Raw genomic sequence first — 18,660 nt, forward strand, 5'->3', positions numbered from 1 at the left:
GAGTGATTATTTTGTTATAAATAGGGATGAGTATGAAGTCGAACTCGACGACTTCCGATTTGGCTGTACCGATAGGGTCATTTTTAAAAAATAAAAAACGGTTTCAGGCCAGGTCAGGTTTTTTAAGGTTATCTTCGGGTTAGGTTGGGTTCAAGTTTAGGTTGAAAAATACCCGACCCGACCCCAAAAAATATAATTTTACCTTATATATTTAGGGATAATTATAATAATATCCCTGTATATATTATTTTCTTTCAATTAAATCCCTATTTTTATTGAAGAAGAAAAATATTTTTTAATAAATATATTATTTTGGGTTAGGCTAGGTAGGATTTGAATTTTATCTCAAAAAATCGAGTCAGATTTGGATAGAGTGTTTACTCAAAAAAAATATTTAGATTAGGTGGAAGGTGCATATTTTTCGAGTCAGGTGGAAGATTTATAATTTTTGGGTCGGGTCGAGTGGACTGAAAAACCGACCCAACCCAACCCATACCCATCCCTTACTACTACTACTTACAAATCTTTAACATTGGTGATTAATTTATAAAATTTGAAAGTTAAGTGGAACAAATGAAACCTACCAGATTTCAATGACCCATTCATATAGTTTACCCAATAAAGAATCTGAGGAAAATAAACAAAGAGGACAAGTATAGCCTAGGGTTTTCCTCATTTTTGTGCCAAGGCCATTTCTTTCTTGCTCTCTCAATTAAATACATTTTCCTTATATTTTTTCTCAATCGATAAAATATATAAAAACAAATACAATATATATTGTTATTTTGGCAGGGGAGATTGAAAACGGAGCTAATGGCGGATAATTACTGGAATCGGCGACAGTCGACTTCTCCGATGCTGTCATCAGGTGGGATACTTAAACGACCTCGTACTGACTACGGTATGCTTCTTTCTTTTCCGTTTTGAATCATTTTCTTTCCCTTTATCTTTGCCTATGTCGTACGATTTCTTGTTCAATTCTGTTTTAGGTTTAGCTGCTTTTGATATCAGTATAGGAAAATTCGTAACTTTCTTATTAGGTTGGTGGAATTTTGTTCAAACTTTATGTTGGAAGATTTTTTTTTTCCGGGGGAGTTAATTTGTTCAGTTAGACACATTTATGTATGAGAACGCTTGGAACAAGTTGGAAGTTGGTACTGCTTTTTAGCAATGTAAATGAATGCTTTATGTGAGAGGACTGCTGTTATTCGAAAAAAGAAAGAAAGCCAAAGAGAAAACATAAAAAATGAAAGAAAATTGAACTTAAAGAATCATCTTTCTGGATTCATCGCCAAAGAATCTGATATGCTCAATTCAATAAAAAGACTGTTTATAGTGTAGACTCGATAGACGAGCAACTGCGAACACTTGGTAATGGCGGTTAATCAACAGAACCAACAGATTTAACTACCTTGGTAATGGCTTGTGGCCTTTGAACTAACTGCTAACACTTGGAAAGTTTAAGTGCTCTTGTTCCAAATAATCAGTTCAATAGTCAATAGGAACCTTGTGTTTAAGATATCAAGTGCTTCTTAGCGAAGAAATGGATGACCATTGAAACCAAAGGCATAGAGTGTCTTTAGCCTGTTTTATTTTCCTTTCCTTTTTATTTACTTTTTGATTATTTAAATTGTTTCCTTACCCCTCTTTTTATTCCTTTTCAAATTTCCATTTTTTGTACAAACAAAAATAATTGAAGTTGTATGCGCATACTGCATAGTGTCTAATTGCAACAAGTTTACTTTTTTTTCATCTTATATAGCTGTCAATTGTTCGGAATTGCAGTCATTTACTTTTTGTTTGATCTTTCCAGTTTGTTTGTAATGAGTTTAAGAAATATTATTGTTTCAATTATTCATATATCTTGAAAGATTATTTCAAATATATATATATATCGTATTAGGAAAAAGTTGACGCTAATATTCTATATTTCAACTTTCACAGATCCCCCACCTTCTGGTCTGCATCCAATTCATGAGATGCACAATAAGTTGGCAAGAGATGATGATCAAGGTGGAATCCTGTCTGTGAAAGATACAGAAACAATTGGATCGGCATATGATCGTTATCTCCAGAGTGCGGTACCCTCAAACCTTTCACTTGTGTATTTATCCCCCATCATGCATCTCCCTTTTTGTTCTCTAAAGCATTCGCTAAATTGTTTTTGAAGAAACTTTCTTCTTTTACTTCTGGAGAAGCTAGTGCATTTGGTGGGCTGGGAAGGGGTGTTGCTGGTGCAATGCCTGCTTGTCTAATGGCTGATCCTCTGTTATGGGTCGTCCTGCATCTGCTGCTTCAGATCTGGTCCTAAATGGTCGAAGTGTTGGTTTTGGTGGTCAATTTCCCATGGACCCGATGTCAAGGCTGGGTCGGGATACTGTACCTCTACCCCCAGATGCTTCCAATACTCTATTTGTTGAGGGACTTCCTTCTGACAGCACAAGGAGAGAAGTATCCCGTATCCTATTTAAGTAATGCTTAATAAAATATATTTTAACTCAATTACCTTGCTTCTGATTGTTGGTTCACATTCCTTAATCAAGGCTTTAGATATATTTCGCCCTTTTGTGGGATATAAAGAAGTACGACTAGTGAGCAAAGAATACAAACATGTAAGTGAACTAGATATCGGCAAATACTTATTTGTCTTCTTTATCAGGGCTTATTTTGTTTTCTTAAGAGCTCGGAAATTATCATTAGTGTTTGTTGAATGCTTGAATATGCTTGGGTAATTGGTTCAGCGTGCTGGAGAACATATTATTCTTTGTTTTGTTGATTTTTCAAGTCCTGCCTGCGCAGCAACTGCAATGAGTGCCTTGCAAGGTGATCTCTTCTTCCATTTTTGATTTCGACTTTCATAGAAGTAGCTTTTCACCAGAAAACATACATGTTCTTTTCTTATTAGAAAAATTATAGGAAATACAATGAATGCTTTAGGCAGACATTGCTACATTTGACCACTTGGCTCGAGTCAAGTGTTAGGTACATGTACCCCTTACTCAAAGAGAAATTCAAACTTCTTTACTGTCATTTTTTTTCTCCTTCGCAAAAGGAATGCCATCAGTTAGGACATGCAATTGAAAATAGATCATATGCCAAAAGTTGAGTCTCTCATCCTTTGGCCGATACGGGCATTTGCATTTAATGCTTCCCTCGAGGTCTTAACTGTATTATTGGATTGTGCAGGTTATAAAATCGATGAACATGATCCTGATTCTAACTACTTGAGGCTTCAGTTTTCCCGGAACCCGGGTCCAAGGTCAGGTCCTGGAGTTCGCGGAAGGAAGTGAATGTCTCTTTCTCGAAACAATTATGCTATTACATGCAAGCCATTTTTAAGGCAATTTTTTATTTCATCTTTCTATATATGATAGTGTTTGAGGAGCGGCCATTTTAATTAAGAAAGTACATTTAAAACTCGCAATTTAAATTGCTAATCCTGCTAACTACTGACGCTAGAGATTCATAAGAAAGTTTAGGAGATTGAGGATCAAGCAATTCTTGATTTGCTTACACTTTTGACTAATAGAATTGCAAGTCTTTTGCGTATGTGGATTAAGGGATATGTTAAAATATTTACTATATACAATTATTAGAAAAAAATTCTAAAAATTTTATTATTTATTTTAGTGAGAATAAGAGTTTAGGTTAATTTTTTGAGATTTTTTCTAACCGTTGTATTTAGTAAATATTTTATTATTTACTTTTTTTTAAATAAATGTAACGTCATTATCAAGTCAAGTCAACAATATTGGATGACGTAGAAATTGTTGACATCGATAAACACAAGAGACTAATGATTTTGTTAGTCAAAATGAATTTCGAGGACTATGATGATGCTCTTAAATAATTTCGAGGGTTAAATTGATGCGAAAAAATTATAGAGATAAAAATGATAAATTTGATTTATTACAAGGATAAAATAGTCTTTAAGCCTCGTAAAAAAATATATAAAACGTACATTTATCTTGTCCAAACAAAGATTTTTTTTATAAGAAAAAAAGACGCTAAGTTAAATGTATGAACAAAAATGCTCAAATCAGTACTATGGGAATTATATATTTATTTATAGAGAAAATAACCTCAGTGACTAAAAATATCTTATAATATACGATTTTAACTAATTTTTTTTGGATTTACCAAAATGATCAACTAAATCGCAATGCGATCGATAATTCGCAACGCGATCTCCGGTATCGCAAATCAGTTTCTAGATTCGCAACGCGAATGCGATAGTCGAAGTTCGCGTTGCGATTTATAGTCCAAGTTCGTGTTGCGATTTATTCCAAATTCGTTGCAATAGTCCAAGTTCGTTGCGATAGTCGAAGTTCGTGTTGCGATTTATTCAAATTCGTTGCGATAGTCCAAAATCGCAATGACTGGTGATATTGCATTTATTTATTAAGAATTTTCTCTAAAAAGATAGTATTCGCGCGGACGTGTCGAAGACACGTATTACCACGGCCACGGCCCGAGACGGACGGCGACGGCGGCGGCACGCGAGAGTCCCCCTTGTTCTCTATCACTCAACAAGGAAGTGGGAAAACCAAGCCTTAAATACCATTCCCAATAGTGTTTCCAATATTATGTGGGATTGAGCATTACCAACACTTGTTCCCAATACTATGTGGGATTGAGCCTTAAATAGTGATATTATTTTTGAATGTTTTGCTTAAAATTGCAATAATCGCGATTGATTGTAGATTGACTTTTAATTATGACATATTTAATCGTATAATACTAATGCAATTGGTTGTTGATTCAGTTATTTTAAGGTGCATGATTGTTAATTGTTTCCTGAATAATCACATAGTATTGGAAACAAGTGTTGGTAATGCTCAATCCCACATAGTATTGAAAACACTATTGGGAATGGTATTTAAGGCTTGGTTTTCCCACTTCCTTGTTGAGTGATAGAGAACAAGGGGGACTCTCGCGCGCCGCCGCCGCCGCAGTCTCGTCTCGTGGTCGTGGTCGTGGTCGTGCTCGTCTTGTGGTCGTGGTTGTGGTAATACGTGTCTTCGATATGTTCGCGCGAATACTATCTTTTTAGAGAAAATTCTTAAGAAACAAATGCACTACCCCGAATTTAGAATAAATCCCAACGCGAACTTCGACTATCGCAACGAATTTGGAATAAATCGCAACACGAGTTTCGACTATCGCAACGAATTTGGAAAATTGCAACGCGAACTTGGACTATCGCAATGCGAATATGTAAATCGCAATGCGATAGTCGAAGTTCGCGTTGCGAATCTGGAAACTGATTTGCGATACCAGAAATCGCGTTGCGAGTTGGGAATTATCGATCGCATTGCGATTTAATTGGTCATTTTGGCAAATCCAAAAAAAATTGGTTAAAATCGTATATTATAAGGCATTTTTGGTCACTGAGGTTATTTTCTCTTATTTATAATGTATTGACTTTTTTTATTTTTAGAAAGAAAATTTAAGAAAGAATGTAAAAGACTTATTTAAATTATCTAAAAGCCTAAATGTAAGGTGCGATCCAACATATAAAAGGGAATGATGTACCCTTTTAAGTGACATGAGATTAAGCAGCTCTTTCTACATGTGTGCATGAGTTTATCCAAATTAAAACCAAATACAAATATCATCTTATATAATAATATTAGAATGTTAAATAAACCACACTGATACTTGAGTTTTTTCAACTTTTTTTTAGATTAAATACTAATATGGTCTTAATTATAAAGTTCAGGGTTAAACATTATATCAACTCTATCTACATAGAGAAATTAATTGATATGGTTAGTCAAACAGTATGAAAATATAACTCCCCATGTATGAATTTTCTGCAGAGCTGGCTAAGATATAACTCCCCACTTGCCTCAATGCTAACAAGGCATATTCAGCTATCCATGAAGGGTGCAACATGGGAAAACAAATCAAATTGTAGGTGCTATGTAAGAGAAATATGCGTATAATGTAAGTTCCTTTTTTTATATTAATGATTCTTACATGTTAAAAGCCATTTGCAGAAACCTGAAATTTGACCACAATCAACTAGGCCTAAATGATTCTCCCTTGCTCGAGGAAGCTTGTCCCCTAAAACCAACCCTTCAGTTTTTTCCCCATAGAATTCGTGCTAGTGCTCTTCTTCTTTCCTACTGCAGATGTTTTTGCAGCCTTCGAGCTTTTTGAGATCCCGACCATTTTCTTTGAAGGTTTGGCTGGACTGTGAGATTTTACCGACACTTTCTTCAAAGGTTTGGCTGGAGTGCGTGATTTTACTGCAGTTGTAGATTTCCCCCCGGATGTGTTCACAGACACATCTTTAGCCTTGTTTTTCTGATTTGACACCTTAATTAGCTTAACACTCTTCCCCTTCTGCTCAGTAATCCGAACCCTTGCAGTATCCCTTCGGATATTATCAACTGTAAGAGATTCCAAACTCTCGTTCTTTCTTATTGCTTCCTCGATCCTTTCAGCCAACAAGAAGTCCTTTTTAGCCACCAAACTTGTTACTTTCCCTTAAAAATGAAGATTGTGTGATTTCAATTTGCTGAAAGTAAGATCTTTTACCACTTCAAAGAATAAAAATGGTCACATATTAAGAACTTCTAAACTCGATAAAAATGGCCTTGCCTCTGTGTGAAGGAAAAGAAGACATGGATGGCATTGAATGCAAAAGACAAAGAAGATATGGCATTAGGTATAACTATATATAAGGATTTTGAAAATGAATGCCCTAAGGGCACTTGTTAGACATTAGCAAAACCCTTACACAAAAGAGGATTCAATGAACAAATTGATCTCCAATGAGGAATTATAAACAGTTTATTGATGATAATACCATGGTGTTTGGGAAATATGATGCATAACCAAAATTTTCTTTGGTAAATTTCCAATAGTACACTTACCTATCGGTTGAAAGAAAAAATATTAGGATTGGTGAAGTTGGTAAAGCATGTTTAATTATGCGAAGAGAAATAAAACAAGTTATGCATAGACTTGAAATGAAACGGTCACTGACCCTTGGCACCCATTCGTGCAGTTCTTCCAGTGCGATGAAGGTAGTCAATCTAAAAGGCCAAAGAAAAGTAAGAGCAGACAGAATCATAAAGAAAGGGGGCAGAAAAGCAAAGGAGTCGGATTCAAGAGAAGGGCAAGCTAAGACTTAAACTAGTTGATCAAAGATACAATGCTTACAGAGTTTAAGGGAAAGTCAAACATGATGACATGATTAACATCCAAGTCCAGTCCTCTAGCTGCCAAGTCGGTGCAAACCAATGTGGGACAATCTCCATCATTGCTCTTGAACTTGTTCAGGTTTTCAACCCTGTTTATATGAGAAAACAGTTGGACTATTTACTTTGGACCCATATCAACATACATCCATAGGAGCATTGAATCTAGCACTAGATATTCCATGTGCATCTTGTAATATCTCACCTCTGTTCTGCAGGCACCTCGCCATGGTAATTGACAGTAGATATCTGATTTTCGCCAAGAAAATGATCTACAGCACGGCTAGAGTTCAATGTATTACAGAACACCATCACTCTGTTCCCCTTGGCTAAACTAGGCTCGAGAACCTGTAATGACATAACAAATTATAACTCTAAGCAATTTAGAATAGAAGCACTAGTTCACAACTAGCCATCAAGTAATACAGGAATACCATGTACTTGGAGGAAAAAAGGGAGCAACAAACAACTGGCTACTACTATCATCTTAAAGAATGGGTATACAACGTACAACTAAATGCGAATAGTTGAGAAAGCCCAACACAAATCTAAGACCACTGCAAACTACATACATAACTGATGTGGGAGATAATGCCAATTAACACTCATATAAAAGGATTTAATATAGTTGTTAACCTAGATGAGTCCTTGATTTTAAAACTACATTAACTATGATAATTTTAAAATCATTCTGGATAATCAAAGTTGTAAAAATGTAAAAAGGGAATCATAGTCAAAAGCATAGACTTGGTTATTGAGGGATAATAATTTTAAAATTATATGTTGAATTCTACCAGATGCACCAAATTACATAGGAGATACCCTCCTTGCAATAATTTCATGAGTATTAACTATTAACTAAAAGCTTTTGAAAAGCACAACAATATGGTCCTCTTATTTCGAATAATACTATAATGTGTTCTACTTGATATTTTCTGCATAAATTTTATAAATTTCTCACAAACCACTATTAATGACAAGATACTGAATAAAGAATATCATAGGACTAGACCTGCAGCAATGCTTCCAGCTTGTTTTCAGAACCTGAAAGTTTGATGAAATCATGCCGAGCAGATGCTACTTTCTTGTGCAGCGATGACGTTCGTAGATGCTCAATTCCTTGAAATTCCTCATCAATCAGTTTCTGCACAGCCTGAAAAATTCACAGATTTTAAAATTTGAAATTTTCATTAAATCCATAAAAAATCGTTAAAATGTTATAATTAACCTAAACATCAAAGAAGTAATTATGTGCCTAAATTTTCTCTAAATAAGTTAAAGTCTCCAAATGTAGATCACTAAAAAGATTCCAATACTTTGCCTTCAATATGTGCCAACATTAAATCTTAAAAAGGTTGCTCAATGTTGGAAGCAATATTGCAGATTCACCACTAAAATCTAAGGCCCTGGACTACAAAAAATAACAATAATCACAACTATAATGACTGAAAAAGTGAGACAGAATGAATTTTTTATTGCAACATCCTGATCACCCAAAATCTAGATCCTAGTTAAAGTAAATGGAGTAACTGTAAATAATATAAAGGTAGATAATGACATTTTGTGAGCAAAACTTAGTTTCAACACTAGTGCATAACATGAACAGCACAAGAGTAAGTAAGGCAGCAAACCTTAGTCATCGTAGCAGTAACTAAAATAGTTTGAAATCCTTGACCATTGGGTTTCAAAGCACGGTTTTTTAGTGGACCAAGAAACTTGTGAATGTCAGGACCAAAGCCACGGTCAAACATAGTGTCTGCCTCGTCCAAAACCTAACAAAAGATGGAAACATTGCCAAGTTTATAGATTACCAAAGCTCTTCATAAATAGTCAAACAAAAGGAGAAAATGTACTATTTATTGTAGGATACAGAACAAAGCTTTGTAAAATATGTTACCATCCTTACCAAGTATTTGATGTCACCATAAACCATGTTCCTGTCGTCAATATGTTGAAGGACCCTGCCAGGGGTCCCAACTACCATGTCAACTGGGTTATTCAAAGAATCCTCTTGTGGTCTTAGCCGGCCTCCGCCACTGACCATAGTAGACCTAAATCTTGCGTGATGGCTGATAGATTTTGCCACACGAAAAACCTAAAAGGCCATGAATGGTAATCTTGTAACAGAAAGACAATCAACCAGGATGGGAGAATAAAAGTCAAAAAGGATTCCTCTCTGCTTTTTCTCAATCAAAACCATGCATGAGACTTTGATCTCGCATGATCCTAAGTTATAAAGCCAAATTCTATAAATGTTGAATACATTCTGAGGGTTAAATAATCAAAACCTGCTCAGATAGCTCCCTTGTGGGGCATAGAACAATGGCTCGAGGACGCCTGGGCTTTGTTAGCATACCTAACATTGCCTCATCCCGCCTCAGCAACTGCAAGACAAGAAAACAGAAGCAAAATGCCTTTAGATTCTTACAACTTCCAGTACCAACATAACCGACGTGATAATTGTTACTTCTTCAACTGCTAGAAGTAAGAAAGGAATACTCAGAAAACAGAATCACGATTTCAATGCTGTTGAATGCGGGTGCAAAATCATACACGGTATAATGCGAATGCTAAGAAACCAAAATCACAACTCCAATGCAAATTAGCATTCAGTGTCAAACTCAATAAAGATACAAAAAGAAATACCACGAGTTTCAATACTTCCACAAGGCCTGATGAGACAAACATCCAAAGCACAGTGGAATCAACCAAACAACGTAAAGGAAAAAAATATAAGAAAAATGCAGCTTCCAATCATTAAATACTAGAATTAAAGTAAGTAAAAGAATAAATAAATGAAAGGAAAATGAACCAAAGAAACTGCTTAAAAATCCAACTTTAGTCTAAAAACAACGATAGACCCAACAAAAAAATGAAAAGAAAGGGAGACCTGAACAAGTGGCAACATGTAAGCAAGAGTCTTGCCAGAGCCAGTATGAGAACCCAAAACCACATTCTTCTCTTCCAAAACGGAAGGAATCCCAATACACTGAATCTCAGTAGGAACTTCAATCCCCATTTCTCTAACAGCACCCATCACTTCTTCACTCAAACCCAACTCCTCAAAACTATCCACCACAACTTTCTTCTTCTTCCTCCCCTTATCTCCACTCTCTTTAACCAAAACAGCCAGGTTTTCTCGAGGCCTAGAGGGTGATGATGAAGAATGGGTCTTAGCAGAATCCTTAAGATGTCTTATTCTGAGCCTTTCAAGTAGCATGGACTGTTTCAAATCGTCAGCTGATTCAGAGATTGTGGGGACTAGGGATGGGGCAGTACAAAAAAGCTTAAACCCTGGTGAAGCCCTAGAGGGTTCAGGGAGTTTGATGAATGGGTTGCGTGTGAAATGTTTGGTTGAGGAAAGAAGAGAGACAGAAAGGAGAGTTCTTGAAGTTCCTGCCATCATAGTTTTGTGCACCATGCTCTGCGCCCAGATAGCTTTTGTAGGTTTTACTTTGGGTTTGTCTGCAGCATTAGCTTTCCAGAAATTCCCAACACTGAGAGGCAGAGCCGATGGGGATAAAATCTCAATATATTAAAGTTCATATTTTTAGGTTAGAGTGGAGTTCAAAATTTTGAAGGACAAACTATTTATTTAGTCACCTCTCTATTATTTAAATTTTATTTAAGTCACTTAACTTTTGTTTCTTAAATTTTAAAGGTTTAAATGCACCATTGTCCCCTAAGTCATTTATATCGAATTATCCTAAAAGTATTTTTCGGACTGTTTTGTCACCTGATGTTTAAATTGCCACCTTATTTGCATCAAACCGTTAACTCCTTGAAAATAACATGGGTATATTATATGTTTAGTCACTTAACTATTTTCGATTTTATTTTCGTCGTCTCATTAATTTTTTTTCGAAATAATTATTAAAGTTAAGTTTTTATTCCATTTTAGTCACCTAATTCGATTCAATTTATTTTTTATATTTATAATATACAATAATTCATTTATACCACATATTTTTTACTCGACATATAAGTTTAATTTATAATAATAATATTATTATAACGTAAGTAATAAACAACATATTAAGTTGTTTGTACTTGAAATTTTAATAAAAGAAATATTAAATGTTAAATTAAAATATCATAAATATTTTAAGAAATGAAGATAAGAACATATCATTATTCATTTGCAAATGTATATGTTTAGTAAATTTAAATCTCGTATTTAAAAAGGACTAATTTTAAATAAGTATAAAATATATTTACATCACATATAAAATCAACTTACAACAACAACAACAAAACCCAATTCCCATATGCAATGGGGTAAGGGGGAGGTAGGGTAGTAAGCTGCTCCCAACGCCAGGTTGAGAGTAGCTTCCGTGGAAGACCTCCGGCAATCAGAAAATTAAAAATATAATAAAATGCAAAGCATGTATAAATAAATACATAAATACATAGTTGAACAATATTCATATGCAATCATAAATATCATTAATATTATATGCGCGTTTGAAATGGGAAGTAATCCCTGCGAATAAATCTCTGCATATAGACAGAAACGTAAGACCCGACTAAATTTAAAAGTGAACACAGAAGTCCATGATAACAAACCCAGTTCTAAGCCTACATAAATACCAATAACAGAAACGTATAAAAAGTAGAATTCATGGAAATTACTACAAAGGTATTAAAAGAAGACAGAGATGATACACCCTAGAGATGTGACCCACACTACTCGACTACCCTAGTCTTTAGTCTCCATACTTTCCTATCAGAGGTCATGTCCTCGGTAAGGGCTAAATCCATCAAATCAGATCTCAAGCAGTCTTCCCACTTCCGCCTTGGTCGTCCTCTCCTTCTGGTATCGTCGACTGTAATCGACTCTACCCTCCGGACCGCATCCGACGGTAGTCGCCTAAGAACATGCCCAAACCACCGTAATCTTCCATCCCTCAATTTAATCTATCCAAATTGCACAGACGAGTTTTCAATGTCATAATGGAACCATATCAAGATTCTTATTATGCTCCAAGTCATGTTGTTGTTGCTTGCCTTTTATACTGGAGTTTGAAAAATAAGTTATTTTCTCTCGCCTTCAATCATCCACTAAGAAAAAAAATATTAGGTGACGAAAACAGAATCGTAAAAATAGTTGAGTGATTAAATATTTAATTTACCCATGTTGTTTTTAATGGAATTAACGGTTTGAGACAAACGAGATAACGATTTAAACATCAGAGGATAAAATATTATGAAAAATACTTTAGGGGCAACTCAATACAAATGGCATACTTTAGGGGGAATGATGCATTTAAGACAATTTTAAATTATATTTAACATTATATTTTATTTTTGTTTTGATCACTTATGGTTAATAAATTAACATTTAATTTTTATCTTTATTTTTTAACAATAAATGATTAAAATAAAAAATATAACATTGGATATATTTTTTTAAAATAACAATTGAGTGACTAAAATAGAAATTAAATAATAGGCGATGACTAATTTAAAAATTAATACTATGTGGATCTAGTCTTACAAGTAATATGATTATTTTATGATGTAGTATTTAATTTTTTTTCCAATTTTTTCTTCATTTTAAGTTTGTTTTTCATTAAATTTGAATATGTTCTTAAATCACTCTAAAATAATTATGTAAATTCAATATATTTTTTTCTATAATATTTCCTTTTTTTATTTTAATACCTTAACTTTGTATGGTACTTTTATTTCTTTAATTCATCATTAGATTTAAATTTATTTTTGATTAAATTTAAATCAAAAGCTCAGCTATCATTATAATATATTTATGTAACTTCACTTCTCATTTTTAATAATTTTTATTTTAGTTCATTTATTTTATATTTTATTCAATTTGATCCTTTGACTATAACCTTTTTACAAATTGTTTCTTTCAAGTATTTGACTGCTCTTAAGGCAACATAGAATGCTCCTTTCTAGTGATGTTCAATCAAATTTCCTTACCTTATGGCCATGATCTTCGACTACTCGCCCGTTTTACCCCATATTATCATTGAACCATTGACTCTCTTAGCCAGCATTACTTTATTTCCCTGGACCCTGGTATCAGTCATGAGACAATTGACCATTAACATCTTGTGGTAGAAAGAAGCTACCTATGTTCCTGGATGAGAAACAAGGCATACCACTCCCCTAGTCAACTCCAGGGACTAATTCCAAAATCATTATTGGATACTCTCTGCTGCAACTTCCTCATTTTCGATTTCAGCATTAGTAGGTGAGAGCACGCTGTAGTCTCCTTGGACAAAACACCTCAACCTCAGCCATGCATACAGCACTGACAGGGCGATGGTCAGAAAGTTTAAGCTCCGTCCTGCTATACCTTAGTTGCCTCATTCCTCTACCGTAGAAAAGGATGCGATCACACCTGAGAGATAAGGTTTACTTGAAAATTTCACAAGACAGAAACAGTAAAGGATAAATCGTATAATCTTGGTTAATCATACCATGCAGGAGTTCTCCTCCCAACCTTTGGATCTTCTCCATAGTATTTATCCGAATTCAGATCATATTTGTATGTTGGAGCAAAATTTATAGCTCCCTCAGACCATCCATCGAATGTACGACCTTTCTGAAGCTCTTGTACAAGCTGTCAAGATTATAGATAATATATCTAATTACTACACTAGCATCCTATCAACAGCCTAAAATTCATATTTGATAACCTAGACTGCATAGGACTACTAAACTACCTCGTCTCTCTCAATCAACTTGGACCACTCCTTCTTGGAGATGAGATCACATACTTTGTCATATGACAGGTTGATACGGTAATTTAGATCACCCAACCAAATTATTCTTCTGAAAAAAGAATAACAGTAAAAGAAAAGCAGCTCTGTTAAGCATATATGTGATCAGGCCGATGACAGATGAATAAGATAAATACGGTCCAAGGAATGCATTTCCTAATTTACTGAACAATCATAACATCTCAATAAATAAAGAAATAGATGCATAAATATATATAACGTTTTCGGTAGGTACACTGAAATATGAATGTCCCCTAGGAGTTATATTCATAGGCACTAACAGCCAACTCATTCTTTGTATAAGGAAGCCCAATTTTACCTTTTTACACTTAAAATTATCAACAGGTATCATTCCTTCAAAATAGTTATCCTTCCAACAATTAGTATGCCAGAAAGACTACAGGTTCTAAATACATTTTAAAGGCATAATTATTTCATTTTGAAAAAGGATTAACCAATTCAAGTGCTATGAATGATTTAGTCTCGATTGATTTTCATAAACTATACCTCATCAAAATGATGAGATTTACAGTAACAATGGTACAAAAATTTTGAGACAAGCTTTACTTAAACCTATTTAATACTGTCTATCGTCCTCTTAAAAGTGCTTCTGGAATAAAATCTAATGCACATGCACGCTTTTAGATTCTCTTCGGTTGTTACTTCTATTACTTGCTCTTTGCTCCCTCAATAGCTGTTATAAAGCAAAGCAGAACAGTAAAAAGCAAGTTCACGGTTGATTGAAATCGATTACGTACATCAATCCTTAATGTTTGTTTAATGTATAAAAGTAAAACCAGCCATTTTGTTATGCAAAAAGTTACATTTCAGATTTGTGAAAAACAAAACACTTTTCACTTTTGATCCAAATGCACTTTATCAATTTTGGTTCTAAAAGTAGAAAGGAAATAGTAAACATAACAAGCGAAATGAATCTTAGTTTATTCAGATGCTATGCATGTTAGGAAAGCAAGAAATAAGAAAAGGGTATATTTCTTTTGCTTTCCAGAATCTTATGGTCCATGAAACTTGGGGGGAACTACTTGTGAGATATTATGTGAACAATCAGAAGGTAACAATCTCAAGAACCAGAATGATAGATAAGTAGATAACCACAAAGTCATTAGAAATTTAAATCTACTCACTCATGATCATGGATGCTTTTGGGGAGTCCAATATCAGAAAGGGAATGGAAATGAGTTCATCTAAGTATTTCATGCACATCAGCATTTCTTTTAAGTTCATCCCCATCTTTTGCACCTGACGTCAGGTGAGTGCATATAAAACAAAACAATGTTTGATATATGGACATGCTGACTGATATAGATCCCTGGAAGAAAAATGAATGGCCATAAAATTAGCTAAATATAGCAGAATTAACAGTGACCAACAGCAAGAAATTGAATAATAGAATGTAATAGCACAGATTCTAATAAATTGATTCAAAGATTAAAGTAAATCACACTTACTGAACTTAGAAACAGCGAGCTTATATACAAAAAGCCTAAATACAGTGTCCAACCTAGAAAGCACATGAACATGAGCTTATATACAATATATAAACGATATGATTCAAGGGAGTGCTAAACAATATATAAACTATATGATTCAAGGGAGTGCTAACATGACAGAAAGAAAATCAAACATTCAATTTAAGAAAAAAAAATTAAAGAAGGAACAAACCTTGTTGCCAATGTAACCCATTACACCAACACCAACAGTAGACACCTTCAAGTTCTGAATATGCCTGCGCAAACTCCTACGAACCCATATAGTGAGGAAAATTCCTACCATCTGCTTACTTACTATTCTTACATACAATGATCTTCTTTTCCGCTTCATGAGGGATTCAAGGTCAGGTTCTGCAAGCAAGGCTATCCCAGATGACCTATGATCCATATCATTTATGGACTTGAAGGAACTATATGCTTTAAAAGACTTTCTTGGTTTGAAAGAACTTGGTCTGTCCAAAACATTCTGAGATAGCAAGTATAGTGAAGGCCCTGGACAGCTCAAACCAATCCTTTCAGTACCACTAAGCATTCTGGTTAATTTTCTATTTTGTTCAATTCCACCAAGTATTCTGGTCAATTTTCTATTTTGTTGACAGGCTGAGTCTTCTACATTTTCTGCACAATCTTCTGTCCGCAAGCAATACAATCCATCTAATATCTTTGGTGAAGAAAATTGCCTCTGTAAATCCTGTTCTACATTTGTATAAAGTTTAGTGCTATCATTACTGTATGAAACCCCACAACTGCTGAACACACGTTTATTTTCGGTTGAATTGTTAACTTCAACAAAACCATTTGGGTCTTCATTCAATGGATAAATTTCTTCACCAATATCCCTTTCACTTTCAAAGATTATCTCGTCTTCTATTTTCGGAACATCATCAAATGGCTTAAACTTTGTTGGAGATGAGGGATCACTATAGCATTTTACTTTGATAGTTGCAGGTTGAATTTTATCAAGTGTTTCACGGATGATGTTTTCCCACTTTGGAACAGGGCTATTATCTTCAGCGCCAAAAATATTCCCAGCATGTAATGGTACTAACTCCTGAAAACTGAGTATCAAGCATTTATCATACTTTCTGAATAACATGAATAACACAAAAACAAAATTCAGGGATAATTGCTAAAAGAAAGATGAACCAAATTCTCAATTGATGTGTATATTCTAAGGTCAAGTAATAAAAACATGAAAGCTATCCCAAAAACTTTTCATGTAAACATTGCTTGAAATTAGAGTCCAATAAGGAAAGAAAATCAGCTGTAATTGAAGAAAGTTCAAAATGCATATAGGGAAAACACTTACCCTAACACATAGATGTCAGCAGACTCGTCTATACCTATCCAATCATCAATATCTAGGTCATCAGGTGGAACCTTTCCACCAACATTCCAGGTACCAACGCATATTCTATTAATCAAAAAAGAAAAAAAAGTTTCAACAACAAATCAATATCAACAAAATTCATTTGTGTAACCAAAATTACTATTAGTTTAAGAATTACTTGTCAAAGCCACAAAGGAGAGGCACTGCACCTTAATTCCTTTGTGCTTATGTATTGTTCCATAAAAATCTCTGAATTCCGTCTCCTTGACCTCGGAAGACCATCTGAGCTCAAAAAGAAGGAAAAAGATTGTGACTACTCAGATTCCAGAGAGAAAAGAAATTGATAGAGCTATTCATCTCACTCTAAATTGGATATTCACACAAGCCACAAAAGATTAAAGTTAGACTTTCAAAGTCTAAGGGACTGATTGCAGGGATATCTGATGATAACAAGAGGGAGAAAAGGTGCTCTCCTGAAAATTTCACAGACAAGTTGTGGTACATGTCACAGCAATTGGAAGGTGATTTGCTTGTAAATATTAAAATTATGCGTGTGTGTGTGTTTTGTTTTTTTTTTTTTGGGGGGGGGGGGGAGGAACACCTCCAAACACTAGCTTAGATGCTACAGGATATCTCCATTTCCTTGTGACCTGCCATTTCTTCTTAAGGACTGTCAGAACTGTGCATACAAATGGATAACATCCCATGAAAAGAAAGGGAAGAAGAGAGCTATATGTAATCCAAGAAACTAATATTAATAAATCCAAAAATTCCTCAACACATAACTCCTTCGCCTTAATCTAGCCAGCCTTATTAACCATATTTCATTAGATGCACGAACAGCTATCAGCTGAAGGGATTAATTAAGCCTTTCACTAAATCATCAACTATTTTATGTTGGAAGGAAATACAAATCACAATGTCACAACCATTTCAATCTGGATGCATCATGAACAGCTCGATCAAACAAATGAAGTTTAAACTTCACCAGAACCACAATGAAGATTGACAATTCAAAATTTTGGACTAGATGATCCTCATGTATTAAGAACTCTTTTACAGCAACTTAAATTTCCAAAAGTTCCATTAAAAAAAAAATTAGCCAACTTGATTTTTATTTGCTCACACAAATGATATAGGCATAGCAAATTAAAAACGTCAACTTTGCTAAGGAGTTAAACTCATTACCAATTAGATCACGCTGAGGGTCCTCCTCTCTAATCCCTCTAAACCTTGAGCCAATGCCATTGCTACGTTCAAAAAATTCTGCAAAACGCTGAGCATTTAGGCTCAAACAAAGAGCAGTCCCTAAAAATAACTCTAGATCAAATGAAAACCACAAAAAATTCTGAAATTTCCCATAAAACTGGAAAAATTCAAGACATGAGAAAAGGGGTCAGAACGAAAATGGTGAGATCACCTTCGGTTTCAGAATCCAAATCAATGTCCTCTCCATCTGTATCGGCACTGTAATTGGAATCTCTGGGATCGATGTTGAGCAACTTCCGCATGACAACTCGAGGCCAAAAGAGCCGTAGGCAGGAGCAACCGAAACAGCAGATTTCAACCCAACTTCGCTGCAAGTTCTTAGTTATACCATAATTAATCCCAAACTCAAAAAAAAAAAGGAAAACCAGCAGAAGAAAAAGTAGAGCAAGGGAAAGTATAGAAACAGGAAAAAGAAAGTACCTCCGATCGGAGCTTTGAGCATTGTTTCATGACTGTGTACACAGGAAATGAAAAGGAATTGAGAGATCAAGGAAGAAGAAGAAGAAAAGCACTGGAAACCAAAGTCTACTTTGGGAAAGAAAGGCAAAGAAGCAAAGAATATCGAAGCAGTTGAAGGGTAAAGGTCGGCA

At 34.7% G+C, this 18,660-nt stretch overlaps 1 protein-coding gene and 2 pseudogenes across 1 annotated transcript; 1 reads left to right on the forward strand and 2 right to left on the reverse strand.

The window, feature by feature from the left end:
• The first annotated feature begins 693 nt into the window (after window positions 1-693).
• On the forward strand, window positions 694-3,354 carry LOC120169084 (annotated as a pseudogene).
• Window positions 3,355-5,945: 2,591 nt separating this feature from the next.
• LOC120169025 (DEAD-box ATP-dependent RNA helicase 39-like) lies at window positions 5,946-10,705 on the reverse strand. The gene is made up of 9 exons (XM_039177261.1): window positions 10,102-10,705; window positions 9,500-9,595; window positions 9,118-9,306; window positions 8,843-8,983; window positions 8,224-8,364; window positions 7,417-7,559; window positions 7,174-7,303; window positions 6,998-7,046; window positions 5,946-6,494 (listed from the first exon to the last, which is right to left on the reverse strand). The coding sequence occupies exons 1-9, from the start codon at window positions 10,630-10,632 to the stop codon at window positions 6,070-6,072; spliced, it is 1,845 nt and encodes a 614-aa protein (XP_039033192.1). The 5' UTR covers window positions 10,633-10,705; the 3' UTR covers window positions 5,946-6,069.
• A 2,373-nt stretch (window positions 10,706-13,078) lies between these two features.
• LOC120169075 lies at window positions 13,079-18,660 on the reverse strand (annotated as a pseudogene).

This window comes from Hibiscus syriacus, unplaced genomic scaffold (assembly GCF_006381635.1).
Source record: "Hibiscus syriacus cultivar Baekdansim isolate YM2019G1 unplaced genomic scaffold, ASM638163v2 tig00111745_pilon, whole genome shotgun sequence".
NCBI classification, from domain to species: Eukaryota; Viridiplantae; Streptophyta; class Magnoliopsida; order Malvales; family Malvaceae; genus Hibiscus; species Hibiscus syriacus.

Bases quoted from the DNA above. Each gene is read 5' to 3' on its own strand.
- LOC120169025 (XM_039177261.1), bottom strand. From the start codon at position 10,632: ATGGTGCACAAAACTATGATGGCAGGAACTTCAAGAACTCTCCTTTCT. The intron at 9,596-10,101 runs GTCTCCCTTTCT...CTTGTCTTGCAG, and splicing joins ACATGTTGCCACTTGTTCAG to TTGCTGAGGCGGGATGAGGC. The intron at 7,560-8,223 runs GTCTAGTCCTAT...ATGTCATTACAG, and splicing joins AGCTGGAAGCATTGCTGCAG to GTTCTCGAGCCTAGTTTAGC.